General features: G+C 46.6%; 1 protein-coding gene across 1 annotated transcript in view; it reads right to left on the bottom strand.

Moving 5' to 3' along the window:
* Positions 1–487: 487 nt before the first annotated feature.
* The window catches only part of LOC139422307 (voltage-dependent calcium channel gamma-2 subunit), a 72898-nt gene continuing 57882 nt past the window's right edge, over positions 488–15503 (bottom strand). Inside the window, exons 3-4 of the mRNA XM_071173502.1 lie at positions 3789–3929; positions 488–1213 (exon numbers count right to left, since the gene is read on the bottom strand). Of these exons, the coding sequence (XP_071029603.1) occupies positions 681–1213; positions 3789–3929 (674 nt within the window). The 3' untranslated portion in view covers positions 488–680. The remainder of the gene's footprint in view (positions 1214–3788; positions 3930–15503) is intronic.

Here is a 15503-nt window from a genome sequence, read left to right as displayed (position 1 = left end):
CTCTCTGGCTCTGTCATCCTTCCAGCAGATCCTAAAAGAGTCTTTTCTCGTGTTACCAACAGCACTTAGTTTAGTTTACTTGTTAGTTTTTTTGCTTCAGTAAAGTCTGTATCTCTTGATTATTAACTTAATCATTTATTTATAAATGTAACACACATATAGTACCTTTGTTAGAGTTTACAGACTGGGCTAATTCTTACTGAACCCCAAGCTGCAAAAATTCACAGTTTTAATACAGAAAATAAATCAATTAATAAATATGACAACGAATCAGAGGCATATGGCAGGTGGTATGATGGGAAAGTACAGCAGCATGTTGCACCACCAAAACTGTGGAGCCAAACTGTCAAAACCAAAAGGTTATGAAATCATGAATCAAATTTAAATCAAAACCCTCCCTTTAAGTGCTCCACCCTCATCACCCATCCCCACCCATTAAAATGACTCAGTCTCTAAGGACAATCTGCCCCATTCTCCCAGTACAACCATTTACTCCAAAGGAACTCAACAAACCTCTTTAGACTCTCTCAACAATGGTAGATGGGAAAATCATGCAGTTGAATGAAATAAAATCATCAATCTCTATGAAGATGGAAACTCATCCTGGCCTATGGTATATTAGAGACCTGGGTGGGGGCCTCCCTGCCTTCGCTCCCCCGGGCTCTGCTCTCAGGGCTCCCTCATACTGGTGTGGTGCGGCGGTTGGCTGTGTTGGTGTTGGCCGAGTCTTTTTCCTTCTGAATACAGTTGTGGACCTGCAGGAAGGTATGGTCCCTCTCCGAGTTGTAGGTGGCGGTCGGCGTGCCCCCGGCCTTCAGGGTATCCCGGGGCAGCGTGTACATGGAGATCTCTGTAGAGGGTAGCGCGCTGAAGCCCTTGAGGCCCACAGGTGAGGTGTCGCGGGAGTGCGAGGGGTCTGTGGACCGGGAGGAGGAGCGCGAGCGGCGTCGGTAGCGGTAACGGTAGGATGGGATGCGTGTGATGGCCGAGGCCTGGAGGTAGTCGGCAGCCCTGGCCCCTGCCCGGAGCTGCCGATGGCGGTCGATGAACATGTGGGCTGCCAGGACGCCCACCATCTCGGCCATTATGAAGGACAGGGCGCCGAAGTAGAAGGACCAGCCGTAGGAGTAGCTGTTCTTCTTCGAGTCACTCTTAGAGGGGTCCCCTGCGTTGGCTGATATGTACACGATGATCCCGATGATGTTGCTCAGGCCTGAGGGGGGGGGGGGGGGGGGGGGGGGGGGGGGGGGGGGGGGGGGGGGGGGGGGGGGAAGTTGGAGGGGCGAGATGAGAGAGCAGGAATTATGCAATCGGTTAAGACAGGACATTTACCTTCTCTGGGCATACCACATACGCAGTAGTCTGAGTGCATCTATCCACCACAGTGAATATGCCATTACCAAGACAAACCTTTTCAGACAAGTACCACGGACTCACCAAAGGATAATGTACATACATACTGTACTTCTCACTGTCAAGAAATATGACTGAATACGAACCAGAAATATGTCCCAAGCCAGAGACTCTGCCCTTATAGTGACTGAGATCCTGAGTCAGATCAGTTGGGACAGCACATAACATGATCATTCATCTGATTCACATAGGGATCACATCCTATGATAGGGATAATAATCATATACTCATATACACTGAGTGTACAAAACATTAGGAACACCTTCTCTTTCCATGACATAGACTGACCAGGTGAATCCAGGTGAAAGCAATGATCCCTTATTGATGTCACTTGTTAAATCCACTTCAATCAGTGTAGATGAAGGAGAGGAGTCAGTTTAAAGAAGTATTTTTAAGCCTTGAGACAGTTTAGACATGGATTGTGTATGTGTGCCATGCAGAGGGTGAATGGGAAAGACAAAATACTTAAGTACCTTTGAATGGGGTACAGTAGTAGGTGCCAGGCTCACCGGTTTGAGTGTTTCAAGAGCTACAGCGCTGCTGGGTTTTTCACACTCAACAGTTTCCTGTGTGTATCAAGAATGGTCCATCACCCAAGGGACCAGCCAACATGACATAACTGTGGGACTCACTGGAGCCAACATGGGCCAGAATTCCTGTAGGGCACTTTTGACATCTTGTAAAGTCCATGCCCCATCAAATTGAGGCAGTTCTGATGTTTAGGTCTAATGTTTTGTACACTCAGTGTATATATATCTACTTTAACTGTAGAGTTTAGTCACGGAGAGAGAGAAGTGTGTGACTTAGTAGAGCTGGGATGATGGATCATTGGGAAAGTATGTCAGGGACACCATATTTATAGAGTTGAATCCCAATGGGTAGCTTCTAGCCCAGCACCCAGATCAGGAGAAAATAAGTGGATAAAGCGGGAAGAATGGAGTGCGTGTCTTGTGGCTGCTGCTGAGTGGAGGCTGAGAGCTGACTGAGGAGTTGCAGTACTGGGGATGACCAGCAGAGAGAGAGAGACTGCTTGTGCACTGCACCTTAGCTGGATTAGTCAACAGTCTCTTCTTTGCTGGACTTACATCCATCTGTACAACTGTTCTATATAAGTGAACCACAATAACATTGCATTTTAGTGACTAAAAAGTAGTGACTGAAAACATTTGTGTACACTTTGCATTTCTTTCTTCCACTCTCTCTCCCTCTCTCTCTGCCTTTCTCCCTTCCCCTCTTTCTTCCACTCTCTCTCCCTCTCTCTCTGCCTTTCTCCCTTCCCCTCTTTCTTCCACTCTCTCTCCCTCTCTCTCTGCCTCTTTCTCTTCCTTTCTTTCTTCCACTCTCTCTCCCTCTCTCTCTTCCTTTCTTTATTCCACTCTCTCTCCCTCTCTCTCTGACTCTTTCTCTTCCTTTCTTTCTTCCACTCTCTCCCCCTCTCTCTCTGCCTCTTTCTCTTCCTTTCTTTCTTCCACTCTCTCTCCCTCTCTCTCTGCCTCTTTCTCTTCCTTTCTTTCTTCCACTCTCTCTCCCTCTCTCTCTGCCTCTTTCTCTTCCTTTCTTTCTTCCACTCTCTCTCCCTCTCTCTCTGCCTCTTTCTCTTCCTTTCTTTCTTCCACTCTCTCTCCCTCTCTCTCTGCCTCTTTCTCTTCCTTTCTTTCTTCCACTCTCTCTCCCTCTCTCTCTGCCTCTTTCTCTTCCTTTCTTTCTTCCACTCTCTCTCCCTCTCTCTCTGCCTCTTTCTCTTCCTTTCTTTCTTCCACTCTCTCTCCCTCTCTCTTTGCCTCTTTCTCTTCCTTTCTTTCTTCCACTCTCTCTCCCTCTCTCTCTGCCTCTTTCTCTTCCTTTCTTTCTTCCACTCTCTCTTCCTCTCTATCTGCCACTCTTTCTTCCTCTCTCTCTTCCTCTTTCTCTTCATCTCTCTCTTCCCTTCTCTTTTCTGCTCTCTCTCCCTCTCTCTCTTCCTCTCTCTCTTCCTTTCTCCCTTCCCCTCTCTATTCCTCTCTCTCTTCATTTCTCCCTTCCCCTCTTTCTTCCTCTCTATCTCTTCCTCTCTTCCCCTCTTTCTTCCTCTCTCTCTTCCTCTCTTCCTCTCTTTCTTCTTCTCTCTCTTCCTCTCTTTTCCTCTCTCTTTCTTTCTTTCTTCCACTCTCTCTTCCTCTCTCTTCCCCTCTTTCTTCCTCTCTATCTCTTCCTCTTTTTCTTCCTCTCTCTCTTCCTCTTTCTCTTCCTCTCTCTCTTCTTCTCTCTCTTCCTTTCTCCCTTCCCCTCTTTCTTCCTCTCTCCCTTCCTCTTTTTCTTCTTCTCTCTTTTCCTCTCTCTCTTCCTTTCTCCCTTCCCCTCTTTCTTCCCCTCTCTCTCTTCCTCTCTAGACTCACCTGCAGACACAAAGAAGATCCCTGCGCTGAGGATGATGTTGTGGCGTGACTTGTAGAACTCGCTGGCAGCTATACACAGGCCTCCCATGAAGAGCAGGATGACACTGAGGATGGGGAAGATGCTGGAAGCTCGCACCGCACCTGAGAACAGATAGAGGACAGGAGAAGAGGAAAATAAAAGAGAGGGGGGGGTTATATAGGGATAGAGAAGAAGAGAGAGATAGGTTAAATAAAATGGTAAATATAGAGAGAGAGATAGGTGAGGAAGAATAAGAGTGGGGAACAGTGAAAAATGAGGGAGAGAGAAGAGAGAATGTAAATTAGACTCCCAACATCAGCTCCCTATCTGAGCCACATCATAATCAACACTCCATCAGCGCTGTGAAAGTCTTGATCAACACCAGCCAGTGAGTGTATCCCCTCAGTGAGCCTCTGTTACCCAACTTCATGTAATCACGCCACCTAACTACACACAACACAACACTCAGTTAGCACACACAGCTTCCCAGATTGGAGCGTTGCATTACGCCATATCATGTAGTGCAAATGACATGAACTCCACCAGAGCTCCAGGGGCTGTCACACCCTGGCCATAGAGAGTGACTAGGGTGGGCATTCTATATTATTTTTTCTATGTTTTTGTATTTCTTTGTTTTTGGCCGGGTATGGTTCTCAATAGGGACAGCTGTCTATCGTTGTCTCCGATTGGGAACCATACTTAGGTAGCTCTTGCCCACATGGGTTTTGTGGGTAGTTGTTTTCTGTATTGTTAGTTTCCTTACAGAACTGTTCATTTTCCTCTTTGTTATTTTTTCTTCTAGTGTTCTGATTTTAATAAAAGATCATGAACACGTCTCACGCTGCGCCTTGGTCCAGTCATTCACAGGAAGAGGATCGTTACAGGGGCCTAGCCTGTTGGGTGATGGGGGGGCGAAGCTCTTCAAACCAAGCTCATGTCCTTGGCTGATACTGGTATGGATGCCAGAGCAAGAACTGAAGGTTTGAGGTACTGATGACAGGGCTGTAACTGAAGGGTTGAGGTACTGATGACAGAGCTATAACTGAAGGGTTGAGGTACAGATGACAGGGGAAGAACTGAAGGATTGAGGTACTGATGACAGAGCTATAACTGAAGGGTTGAGGTACTGATGACAGGGCAAGAACTGAAGCTTTGAGGTACTGATGACAGGGCAAGAACTGAAGGGTTGAGGTACTGATGACAGGGCTATAACTGAAGGGTTGAGGTACTGATGACAGAGCTATAACTGAAGGGTTGAGGTACTGATTACAGGGAAAGAACTGAAGGGTTGAGGTACTGATGACAGGAATATAACTGAAGGGTTGAGGTACTGATGACAGATCTATAACTGAAGGGTTGAGGTACTGATGACAGAGCTAGAACTGAAGGGTTGAGGTATTGATGACAGAGCTAGAACTGAAGGGTTGAGGTACTGATGACAGAGCTAGAACTGAAGGGTTGAGGTACTGATGACAGGGCTATAACTGAAGGGTTGAGGTACTGATGACAGAGCTATAACTGAAGGGTTGAGGTACTGATGACAGAGCTATAACTGAAGGGTTGAGGTACTGATGACAGGGAAAGTACTGAAGGGTTGAGGTACTGATGACAGATCTATAACTGAAGGGTTGAGGTACTGATGACAGAGCTAGAACTGAAGGGTTGAGGTATTGATGACAGAGCTAGAACTGAAGGGTTGAGGTACTGATGACAGAGCTAGAACTGAAGGGTTGAGGTACTGATGACAGGGCTATAACTGAAGGGTTGAGGTACTGATGACAGAGCTATAACTGAAGGGTTGAGGTACTGATGACAGGGCAAGAACTGAAGGGTTGAGGTACTGATGACAGTGCTATAACTGAAGGGTTGAGGTACTGATGACAGAGCTATAACTGAAGGGTTGAGGTACTGATGACAGGGCAAGTACTGAAGGGTTGAGGTACTGATGACAGAGCTATAACTGAAGGGTTGAGGTACTGATGACAGAGCTAGAACTGAAGGGTTGAGGTACTGATGACAGAGCTAGAACTGAAGGGTTGAGGTACTAATGACAGGGCAAGAACTGAAGGGTTGAGGTACTGATGACAGAGCTAGAACTGAAGGGTTGAGGTACTGATGACAGAGCTAGAACTGAAGGGTGAGGTACTTAATGCTCTTAAGGTGTTGAGGATGGAACTCACAAGTGAGACTGAATGTGGTGCTGAGGTCAATACTTCAACCTCCTCAGGTCACCCGTGCCCATCCTTCCTTCCTTCTTCCTTATGCCTCCCTCCTCTCTCACTCCCCCATCCTCCCTCTCCTCATATTCTCTCTCTCCTGTTTAACTTGCGTACTTAAACTTTCATCAGGCTGGTCACATTTTTTCCACCAGTTTTTCACTACTTCACCTTGCCTCTCCGCGCGGCTGCCACCTCAGCACTTTCCCCAGCTTCTCCCCAAAATGCTGACACAGTCGCCAGGGCTGGGTGGCTGCGCGCTGAACTCTGCCGCCTGCACCTCCGCGGGGACCCAGGGCTCCTGGCGGCCCAACTGCCTTCCCTGCCTACTTGCTGCCCGCCTCCCTCCCTTCCCCTCTTATCCTTCCCCCATGCCCTAACGCGCCACATCACACATCACACAGCCTCCAATCAAATCCATGCACGGTAGGGGAGAGGAGAACCACGGTGAGCCCACAGGCACCCTGGGAGATGGCAGTAGCAGCAGCAGGCCGACAGCTGAGGAGGACTGGGCCAAGTGGTGGCCACGGCTGGCTGGGTCACCATCACTCACTCACCCTCCACTGGGCCCACAACAGTAACTACAGTAAGACTGGAGACAGGAGAGACTGAGAAGGCCTACTGAGGATGGATGTTCATCAAGACTGTATTGATACTGTATGTGGTTGTGGAGTTATGTATTACTCGTAGGAAGTGTAATTTGTGTTTTATGCCATTATTAGTTGAAGTGCTGTATCTCTTTCTTCATCTCTCTCTCTCTCTCTCTCTCTCTCTCTCACACTCTCTCTCCTTCTCTTACCCTCTCCCTCTCTCTCTCTCTCTCTCCCTCTCTCTCTCTCTCCCTCTCTTACCCTCTCCCTCTCTCTCTCTCGCTCTCTCTCTCTCTCTCCCTCTCTTACCCTCTCCCGCTCTCTCTCCCTTTCCCCTTCTTTCTCTCTCTCCATCCCTTCATCCTCCTCCTCTCCCTGTCCTTGGAGCAGAGGGAGTAGTGGGGTGTAGAGTTACAGGTGGTGTGGTGATTAAATATGAAGTTGTCCTGGGAGTTGACCCTGCTCTTTTGTCCCCCTTCTCACACCTCCCCCTCCTCCCTCCATCCCTCCAATCCGGCTCACGTTAACCCTGGAGATATTAAATTGGCCAGTCACTCTACATTACCTGGGAGAGGGCAGAGGGGCTCTTTCTCATCCATCAGCTTCATTTTCACTGACAAAAGAGGGATAAAGGGCCAGACAAATTGTATTGATTGTTGACAGAGAGAGTTTTTAATACTGCAGCTCTCAAGGTGACGCCAATGTGAAGGAAAGCTCAGAGAGAGAGTGAGAGAGAGAGAGGGAGAGAGAGAGAGAGAGAGAGAGAGAGATAGTGAGAGAGAGAGAGAGAGAGAGAGAGAGAGAGAGAGAGAGAGAGAGCGAGAGAGAGAGAGAGAGAGAGAGAGAGAGATGAAGTGAGAAAGAGAGATAGAGAGAGAGAAGAGTCAGCTCAGTGGTTGCTGGGTAAGTTTGCCAGGTTGCGTAAAAAAAACTGCACATTAGGCTGAGTTGAATAATTTAGCTCTTTGGTATGTTCAGCTATCATTTGGGCCTTGTTAAAAAACGAATGTCATTCTTTATTAAATGCATTGCTACATTTAATGGGCTTTGAGTCAAAGATTTAAGAATCACTTACTGGACTGAGAAGCAGCTGGACTCCCAGGCAGAACTCCCTAGGTTATGACCGCAGGGGGAACTCTTGAAAGCAACTATAGTATAGACTTTTGATGGGGTGCTTTTCAAGGGCAAGAGAATGGTATCAGTCAGCCCAGAGTGCCTATGTATTCTCTTTATATTACCCACCATGCTTAGCAGCGCACTCCAAAGTGCACTGACCTTCACAGTAACCTCCCAGCATGCTGTGCCTTCCCTCGGTTCAGGCTGCCGTTTACTGCGCCAAGTGCCCCTGGGTTTGGCTGAGCACGCTCTACCTCCAAAACGAAGAAAGGCTGGGGTCCCTGCAGATTTCTTACGCCAGAACTCACTCTATTTTACTATAATGTTGAATATGTGGGTGAAGTGTTCGCTTAGTGGATGTATGCAATTCAGACAGGCGTTTCTATGATGGCTCCTGTTCCTTCGTTCCAGTGAGGGCATGAGTGAGGGCTGGAGATGGAAATTCTCGGAGGGAGACGGAGAGATAACTATGCCCCAAGGCAGTGAGTGCTGCTACCTCCACCCAGTGAAAAATACCTCAGTGTTGCCAAATATAGGAAGTTTCACATCTTCTTTGGTTCTTGTAAGCGTCTGTCAGGGGTTTGGCTCCTGCCTGGAGGGGTGTGTTTTAACATGGCAGATAACCTGACACCTGGACAGACAGACCGTGTTCTCCAGCTGAGTATAGGATTGATTATCACATTTAGTGAAGGTTCCTCTCCACAGTCATGCCAGTGTGATGTGTGGCTAACAGTGGGCTTTAGTGGACAGTAGAAAGATTTGTGTGAGTGAGAGTAGATGGTTTCGGATTGAGAAACAGCAGTTGTGTTTGAACAGCTCAATTCAGAGCATAACTTCTGATAAGCTTTCCCTAAACTTCCCAGGTGTAATGAAACACAAACAGTACACTCACTGTAACACTCACTGTAACACTCACTGTAACAGCTCAACATAATCTATGAACCAACAGCACACCGTATGCCGACTAAGTGTCCTGTGATTAGTTATCCTACTGCGGCAGGTACAGTAATATCCCATTATCTGAGTAGGACATTATTCTGACTTTGGGCTGCTGGGAGGTGGACTATGGACCCTGTCCTGGGAGGTGGCTTTGGGGAGTCTCTTGTGTCTCAGAAATCTATCAAGCTGGAAAACAATGACCCTGTCTAAATGAAAGCGTTGACCTCTCTGCTGATAGCCAGAGACAGCGGCGACCTCTTGTGTTTCCGAAGTCCCTCTTGGCGACGCGGCACATGAAAGGCGGAGCGCTAATCGAGAATGCGCTCTGGAACCCTGTGATTATCAGTCAGGTCACCGTTTTGATTTGGGTCGAGGTCACTATCACAAAGAGCCTCGCCAGGGCCCACTTCTGTCTGTGTGGGTTGCCTGGGATCTATTTGGGGAGAGGCATCTCTGCCTCCTCACCTCGTCCCCTCCCTGTGTTCTCGCTAAGCCCAAAGCGTTACCCGTCAGGCTGGTTATTAAAGTAGTGACACACAGCAGCCCTATGCTATCCTGTCCTTTATCAGCTCCACTACCACACACCCTCCATCCTGCCTCATTAGACAGACAGAAAACAGTCCTGCCTGGGATGGATGTAGTGATGACTGATAGTGGCTTGTTAGAGCTGCCCTGCCCGCTTTGCCGCCTGTCTGTGAGTGCCAGTGTGCGTGCCAGTGTGCGTACCAGTGTGCGTGCCAGGCTGCCCGCAGAGATACAGAGCTGGTGTGCTCTGTATTGATTGGCACAACTACAGTTTAGGCTGGCACCTGGGCAGTGGCAGTCCTGAACACTGACTCACCCTGTTCTTACACAGGACTTCACGCAGACTATTGTACACATATATAACACATCAGTGTCTTTACAGTATCTAATCACCTCATAATGAAGTAGTAGGGGAGAGGGGGGTAAGGTGAGCTTTTGTTTACATTCAGCATCTCTCCATCAAGGGAAATATAGTATTCATTCTAATAAAGATATCTACATATATTTCAGGATGTTGCGTATCCCTAGAAATAATTAGAATTCATGTAAACTTTACAGTAGTGAAAACAAAACTTGGGGTAAATTTAGCTGCTACAAATGTCTGTACTGAATGAAATATTACCACAAGCTTTTTAAAATCAGGTCTATCTTTATTTCTCAAACACAATTCAACATGACCACAATCACTGTTTTGTATTTGAATCATTTAAAGAATCTTTTAAGACAGGCTGAACGCCTAACAAACATGTTTAACATAGGCCCTACTTCATATCCAAGCCATAATTCCTTGCATTATGCCTGGAAAGAAAACACTTCCATTTGCTCAATTTACCATTGGCTCAACTTACCCCAAGGCCAACATGACTATATTAGCCCACACAGCTACAAACCCCTAACACAATAAATGTATTTGACTTGGTGAAAATCTGTTTTTTTGACCGAACTTGCTTACCACTTTTTCCATGTGTTTTTTTCCTTCACATACTCCATGAAATGATGACCTCTTCCTAAATATTTGGTCAAATGAGACATTTTGTGTATGGTGACAATGGTGGCTCAACTTACCCCACTCTCCCCTACCAACACTACCCAACACAGCTCCAGAGTGACTCACAGTGACTCACAGCCAGCTTACCACATTCTCCCCTACCAACACTACCCAACACAGCTCCAGAGTGACTCACAGTGACTCACAGCCAGGGATCACTCTATTGCGTTAACGCCACATAACACATATTCACACTTAACATCATGTCCATTTACCAGTACACTGCCAGTTTATGGCTTCAGCATATAAACCAAATAGTATGTTGTATACACACAAAAAAACGCACGTATGCATGAACGCACACACACACACACACACACACACACACACGCACACACACACACACACACACACACACACACACACACACACACACACACACACACACACACACACACACACACACACACACACACACACACACACACACGTACATACACCAATGAATATGCAGAGTTCTCTTGACAAAGGCATCTCTTTGAACCTTCTTCTCTTCTCTCTTCTCTCTCATTGACAGCATTGTGAGAGGAAATTAGCATTGGCTCTTAATCAGCCTCCCCCAGCACTGAATGTGCTGATGTGCAGGACAGGGTCATGCTAATCAGGTGCCTCAGCTCCCAGGCACATTGATTTAAAACTAAAAACACTTATTAATCCAACCTCGCCCTCCTCCTCCTCAATACTCAGCCTCAACCAAGAAGCCTCCTGCAGGAGGTGAGGGGAGGATGGCTCATATTAATGCCTGAAATGGAATGGTATCAAACACATGGAAACAGCGTGTTTGCTGTGTTTAATACCATTCCATTTACGCCGTTCCAGCCATTACTATCCTCCTGTCCTTCCAAATTACCGTGCCACCAGCCGCCCGTGACACACATATGCACACAAAGTTATCATGTGACCTGTACGTTCTTGTTGGCTGGCCCTCGCTTCATACTCGTCGCCAAACCCACTGGCTATGCTATATGCACACAACCACTATACACGTACACTCTCTATATGCACACAGCCACTATACACGTACACTCTCTATATGCACACAGCCACTATACACGTACACTCTCTATATGCACACAACCACTATACACGTACACTCTCTATATGCACACAACCACTATACACGTACACTCTCTATATGCACACAACCACCATACACGTACACTCTCTATATGCACACAGCCACTATACACGTACACTCTCTATATGCACACAGCCACTATACACGTACACTCTCTACATGCACACAACCACTATACACGTACACTCTCTATATGCACACAGCCACTATACACGTACACTCTCTATATGCACACAGCCACTATACACGTACACTCTCTATATGCACACAGCCACTATACACGTACACTCTCTATATGCACACAACCACTATACACGTACACTCTCTATATGCACACAACCACTATACACGTACACTCTCTATATGCACACAACCACTATACACGTACACTCTCTATATGCACACAACCACTATACACGTACACTCTCTATATGCACACAGCCACTATACACGTACACTCTCTATATGCACACAGCCACTATACACGTACACTCTCTATATGCACACAGCCACTATACACGTACACTCTCTATATGCACACAGCCACTATACACGTACACTTTCTATATGCACACAACCACTATACACGTACACTCTCTATATGCACACAACCACTATACATGTACACTCTCTATATGCACACAACCACTATACACGTACACTCTCTATATGCACACAACCACTATACACGTACACTCTCTATATGCACACAGCCACTATACATGTACACTCTCTATATGCACACAGCCACTATACACGTACACTCTCTATATGCACACAACCACTATACACGTACACTCTCTATATGCACACAACCACTATACACGTACACTCTCTATATGCACACAGCAACTATACACGTACACTCTCTATATGCACACAGCCACTATACACGTACACTCTCTACATGCACACAACCACTATACACGTACACTCTCTATATGCACACAGCCACTATACACGAACACTCTCTATATGCACACAACCACTATACACGTACACTCTCTATATGCACACAGCCACTATACACGTACACTCTCTATATGCACACAGCCACTATACACGAACACTCTCTATATGCACACAACCACTATACACGTACACTCTCTTTATGCACACAACCACTATACACGTACACTCTCTATATGCACACAGCCACTATACACGTACACTCTCTATATGCACACAGCCACTATACACGTACACTCTCTATATGCACACAGCCACTATACACGTACACTCTCTATATGCACACAGCCACTATACACGAACACTCTCTATATACACACAACCCCTATACACGTACACTCTCTATATGCACACAACCACTATACACGTACACTCTCTATATGCACACAACCACTATACACGTACACTCTCTATATGCACACAGCCACACACAGCCACTATACACGTACACTCTCTATATGCACACAACCACTATACACGTACACTCTCTATATGCACACAGCCACTATACACGTACACTCTCTATATGCACACAACCACTATACACGTACACTCTCTATATGCACACAACCACTATACACGTACACTCTCTATATGCACACAACCACTATACACGTACACTCTCTATATGCACACAACCACTATACACGTACACTCTCTATATGCACACAGCCACTATACACGTACACTCTCTATATGCACACAACCACTATACACGTACACTCTCTATTTGCACACAGCCACTATACACGTACACTCTCTATATGCACACAGCCACTATACACGTACACTCTCTATATGCACACAGCCACTATACACGTACACTCTCTATATGCACACAGCCACTATACACGTACACTCTCTATATGCACACAACCACTATACACGTACACTCTCTATATGCACACAGCCACTATACACGAACACTCTCTATATGCACACAACCACTATACACGTACACTCTCTACATGCACACAACCAAAGTTGATTTTTCTCCATTTTTGTCTTACACAGAATAGTACTGTACGACATAGGCCTAAAGTGGGCTGCATGCTCTCTGACACTGCAGTCCCCCACTGAATATCGCTCTGTCATACTAACATAACATATCACACAGCAAAATCCCTATCCACACACACCCCTCACACACTCATCCACACACAGACTGGTCACTGGAGCACGGTGGAAAAGAATCTGGGCCACCCGACACATTGAAGTTCCTTCGCATGACAGGACTGCTCAGACAATTAAAGACCACATTTCAATTACTGTAATTACCCTCCACTCCACTGCTGATGTCCCCATAGATCAGGCCTGCCCATCTGCCTGCCTGCCTGACAGCACTGTGCCATAGCTAGCTGCTCTGGGTTAGCTTAGCACCACCAGCCCAGAATCACTACTCCCTCTCTGTTAGCTTAGCATTGACACAGTAGCCTACATAATCACTGCTGTCTGTGTTAGCTTATCTTAGCCTTAGCGTTTACACAAACAGCATAGTAGCCCATAGACTAACACAGGGTAGAGGTTTGAACAAACTGAACAGTAACCTTGCTTTGTCTGTTAGCTAGCTTAGTAGCCAGAAAAGCTGATTAGTAGCCCAGAGCACAGGGCAGAGGAAGCTCAATTTAAAATTAGCTTGGTACAACAGCATGATAGCACAGAGAGATGGTCCAATACATATGGATAAGACTGGTAATACTGTGGTTTATGTCACGATACGCCACTGTTAGCATAGTACCACAGCACAGACTAACATGGGTCAGTACAGAGAAACCCTGCATTCAATGTGGATATGTCAATGTGTGTGTGAAGGAAGGCTAACAAGTGTCCATATGCAGTCACAAATAACGGTTGTGTAATCTCTGTGTTACTGTCCTTTTGTTTACGAGATACTGTACATTCTCTCACCTCTGAGTTTATAAGAGGAGGCTTCCATATTTCCAGCCTTAATGAGATGTGTAGTTAGAGCGCTGGTACTTGCTCGCTCCACCAGGCCACTAAAATGATTGCCTTTTCCTTTATGGGCCTGTATGTGTTTACGTATCTATCGATGGACTCCATATCTGTCGCCTAGGCCACCACTGTCACACAGCTACACTGTGACATCTCTCTCCAGCTACCTAACACCACACAGTAAATCCAAGTGGACAGTCAAAGTAATAATAGTCTGTAATAGAATCCCTTTAAGGCTGTCACTCATGATTCACACATTATCCTGATGACTATCCTCTACCGAGGCAGTGGAGGTCATGTGGTGTGACCCTCCCTCTGGTCCAATGGCTGTGACCATGGTTCATGGTCCTGGCCTCAGGTGGAACCGGTGTGACCCACCAGGGCTCAGGGCCGAGCGACCGGCTGTCCATCCCCCCTCTGGAGCTGGTCTGGAACTCCCATGCTGGGCCACAACCAATGATCTCCCCAATGTCGCCTACACCCCCCATCGCCCCATCGTCCCCACTGTCCCACACATGCAAGCCCCCTGTGTGTGTCCTACCCCAGACCCATTGATTTTATTGGGACAGATCAGGCCAGAATCCGGCCCCCCTCTCTGTATTAACTATGTAGCTCATCACACCATACTCTGACCCCTAGTGAACCCTGGCTAGGATCCACAAACATGAGACATCTTTACCACAGACTGCCATCGTTGTCACTACTGGCAGAACATCCACTATAGCTACAACAAGACTACAATTTTCTACTCAATCTGACTCTCTGTCTCTGTCTCTCTCACTCTCTCTCAATATCTCTCTCTCTCAGTATCTCTCTCGCTCAGTATCTCTCTCTCTCTCTGTATCGCTTTGTCTGTATCGCTCCGTCTGTATCTCTCTCTCTCTGTAACTCTCTCTCTTTTTCTGTATCTCTCTCTCTCTCACTTTCTCTCTCTCTCTGTATCTCTCTCTCTCTCTCTGTATCTCTCTCTCTCTCTGTATCTCTCTCTCTCTGTATCTCTCTTGCTCTCTTTCTGTATCTCTCTCTCTGTATCTCTCTCTTTCTGTATCTCTCTCTCTGTATCTCTCTCTCTTTCTGTATCTCTCTCTCTCTGTATCTCTCTCTCTGTATCTCTCTCTCTGTATCGATCTCTCTCTCTTTCTGTATCTCCCTCTCTCTGTATTGCTCTCTTTCTGTATCTCTCTCTCTCTCTCTCTGTATCTCTCTCTTTCTGTATCTCTCTCTTTATCTCTCTCTGTGTGTAAGTGTGGTTATCACAGTAA

The sequence above is a fragment of the Oncorhynchus clarkii genome, chromosome 12 (assembly GCF_045791955.1).
Source record: "Oncorhynchus clarkii lewisi isolate Uvic-CL-2024 chromosome 12, UVic_Ocla_1.0, whole genome shotgun sequence".
In the NCBI taxonomy this organism is placed as follows: Eukaryota; Metazoa; Chordata; class Actinopteri; order Salmoniformes; family Salmonidae; genus Oncorhynchus; species Oncorhynchus clarkii.
The sequence above is the reverse complement of the archived record's forward strand: the minus strand, read 5'-3'. Positions and strand labels throughout refer to the sequence as shown.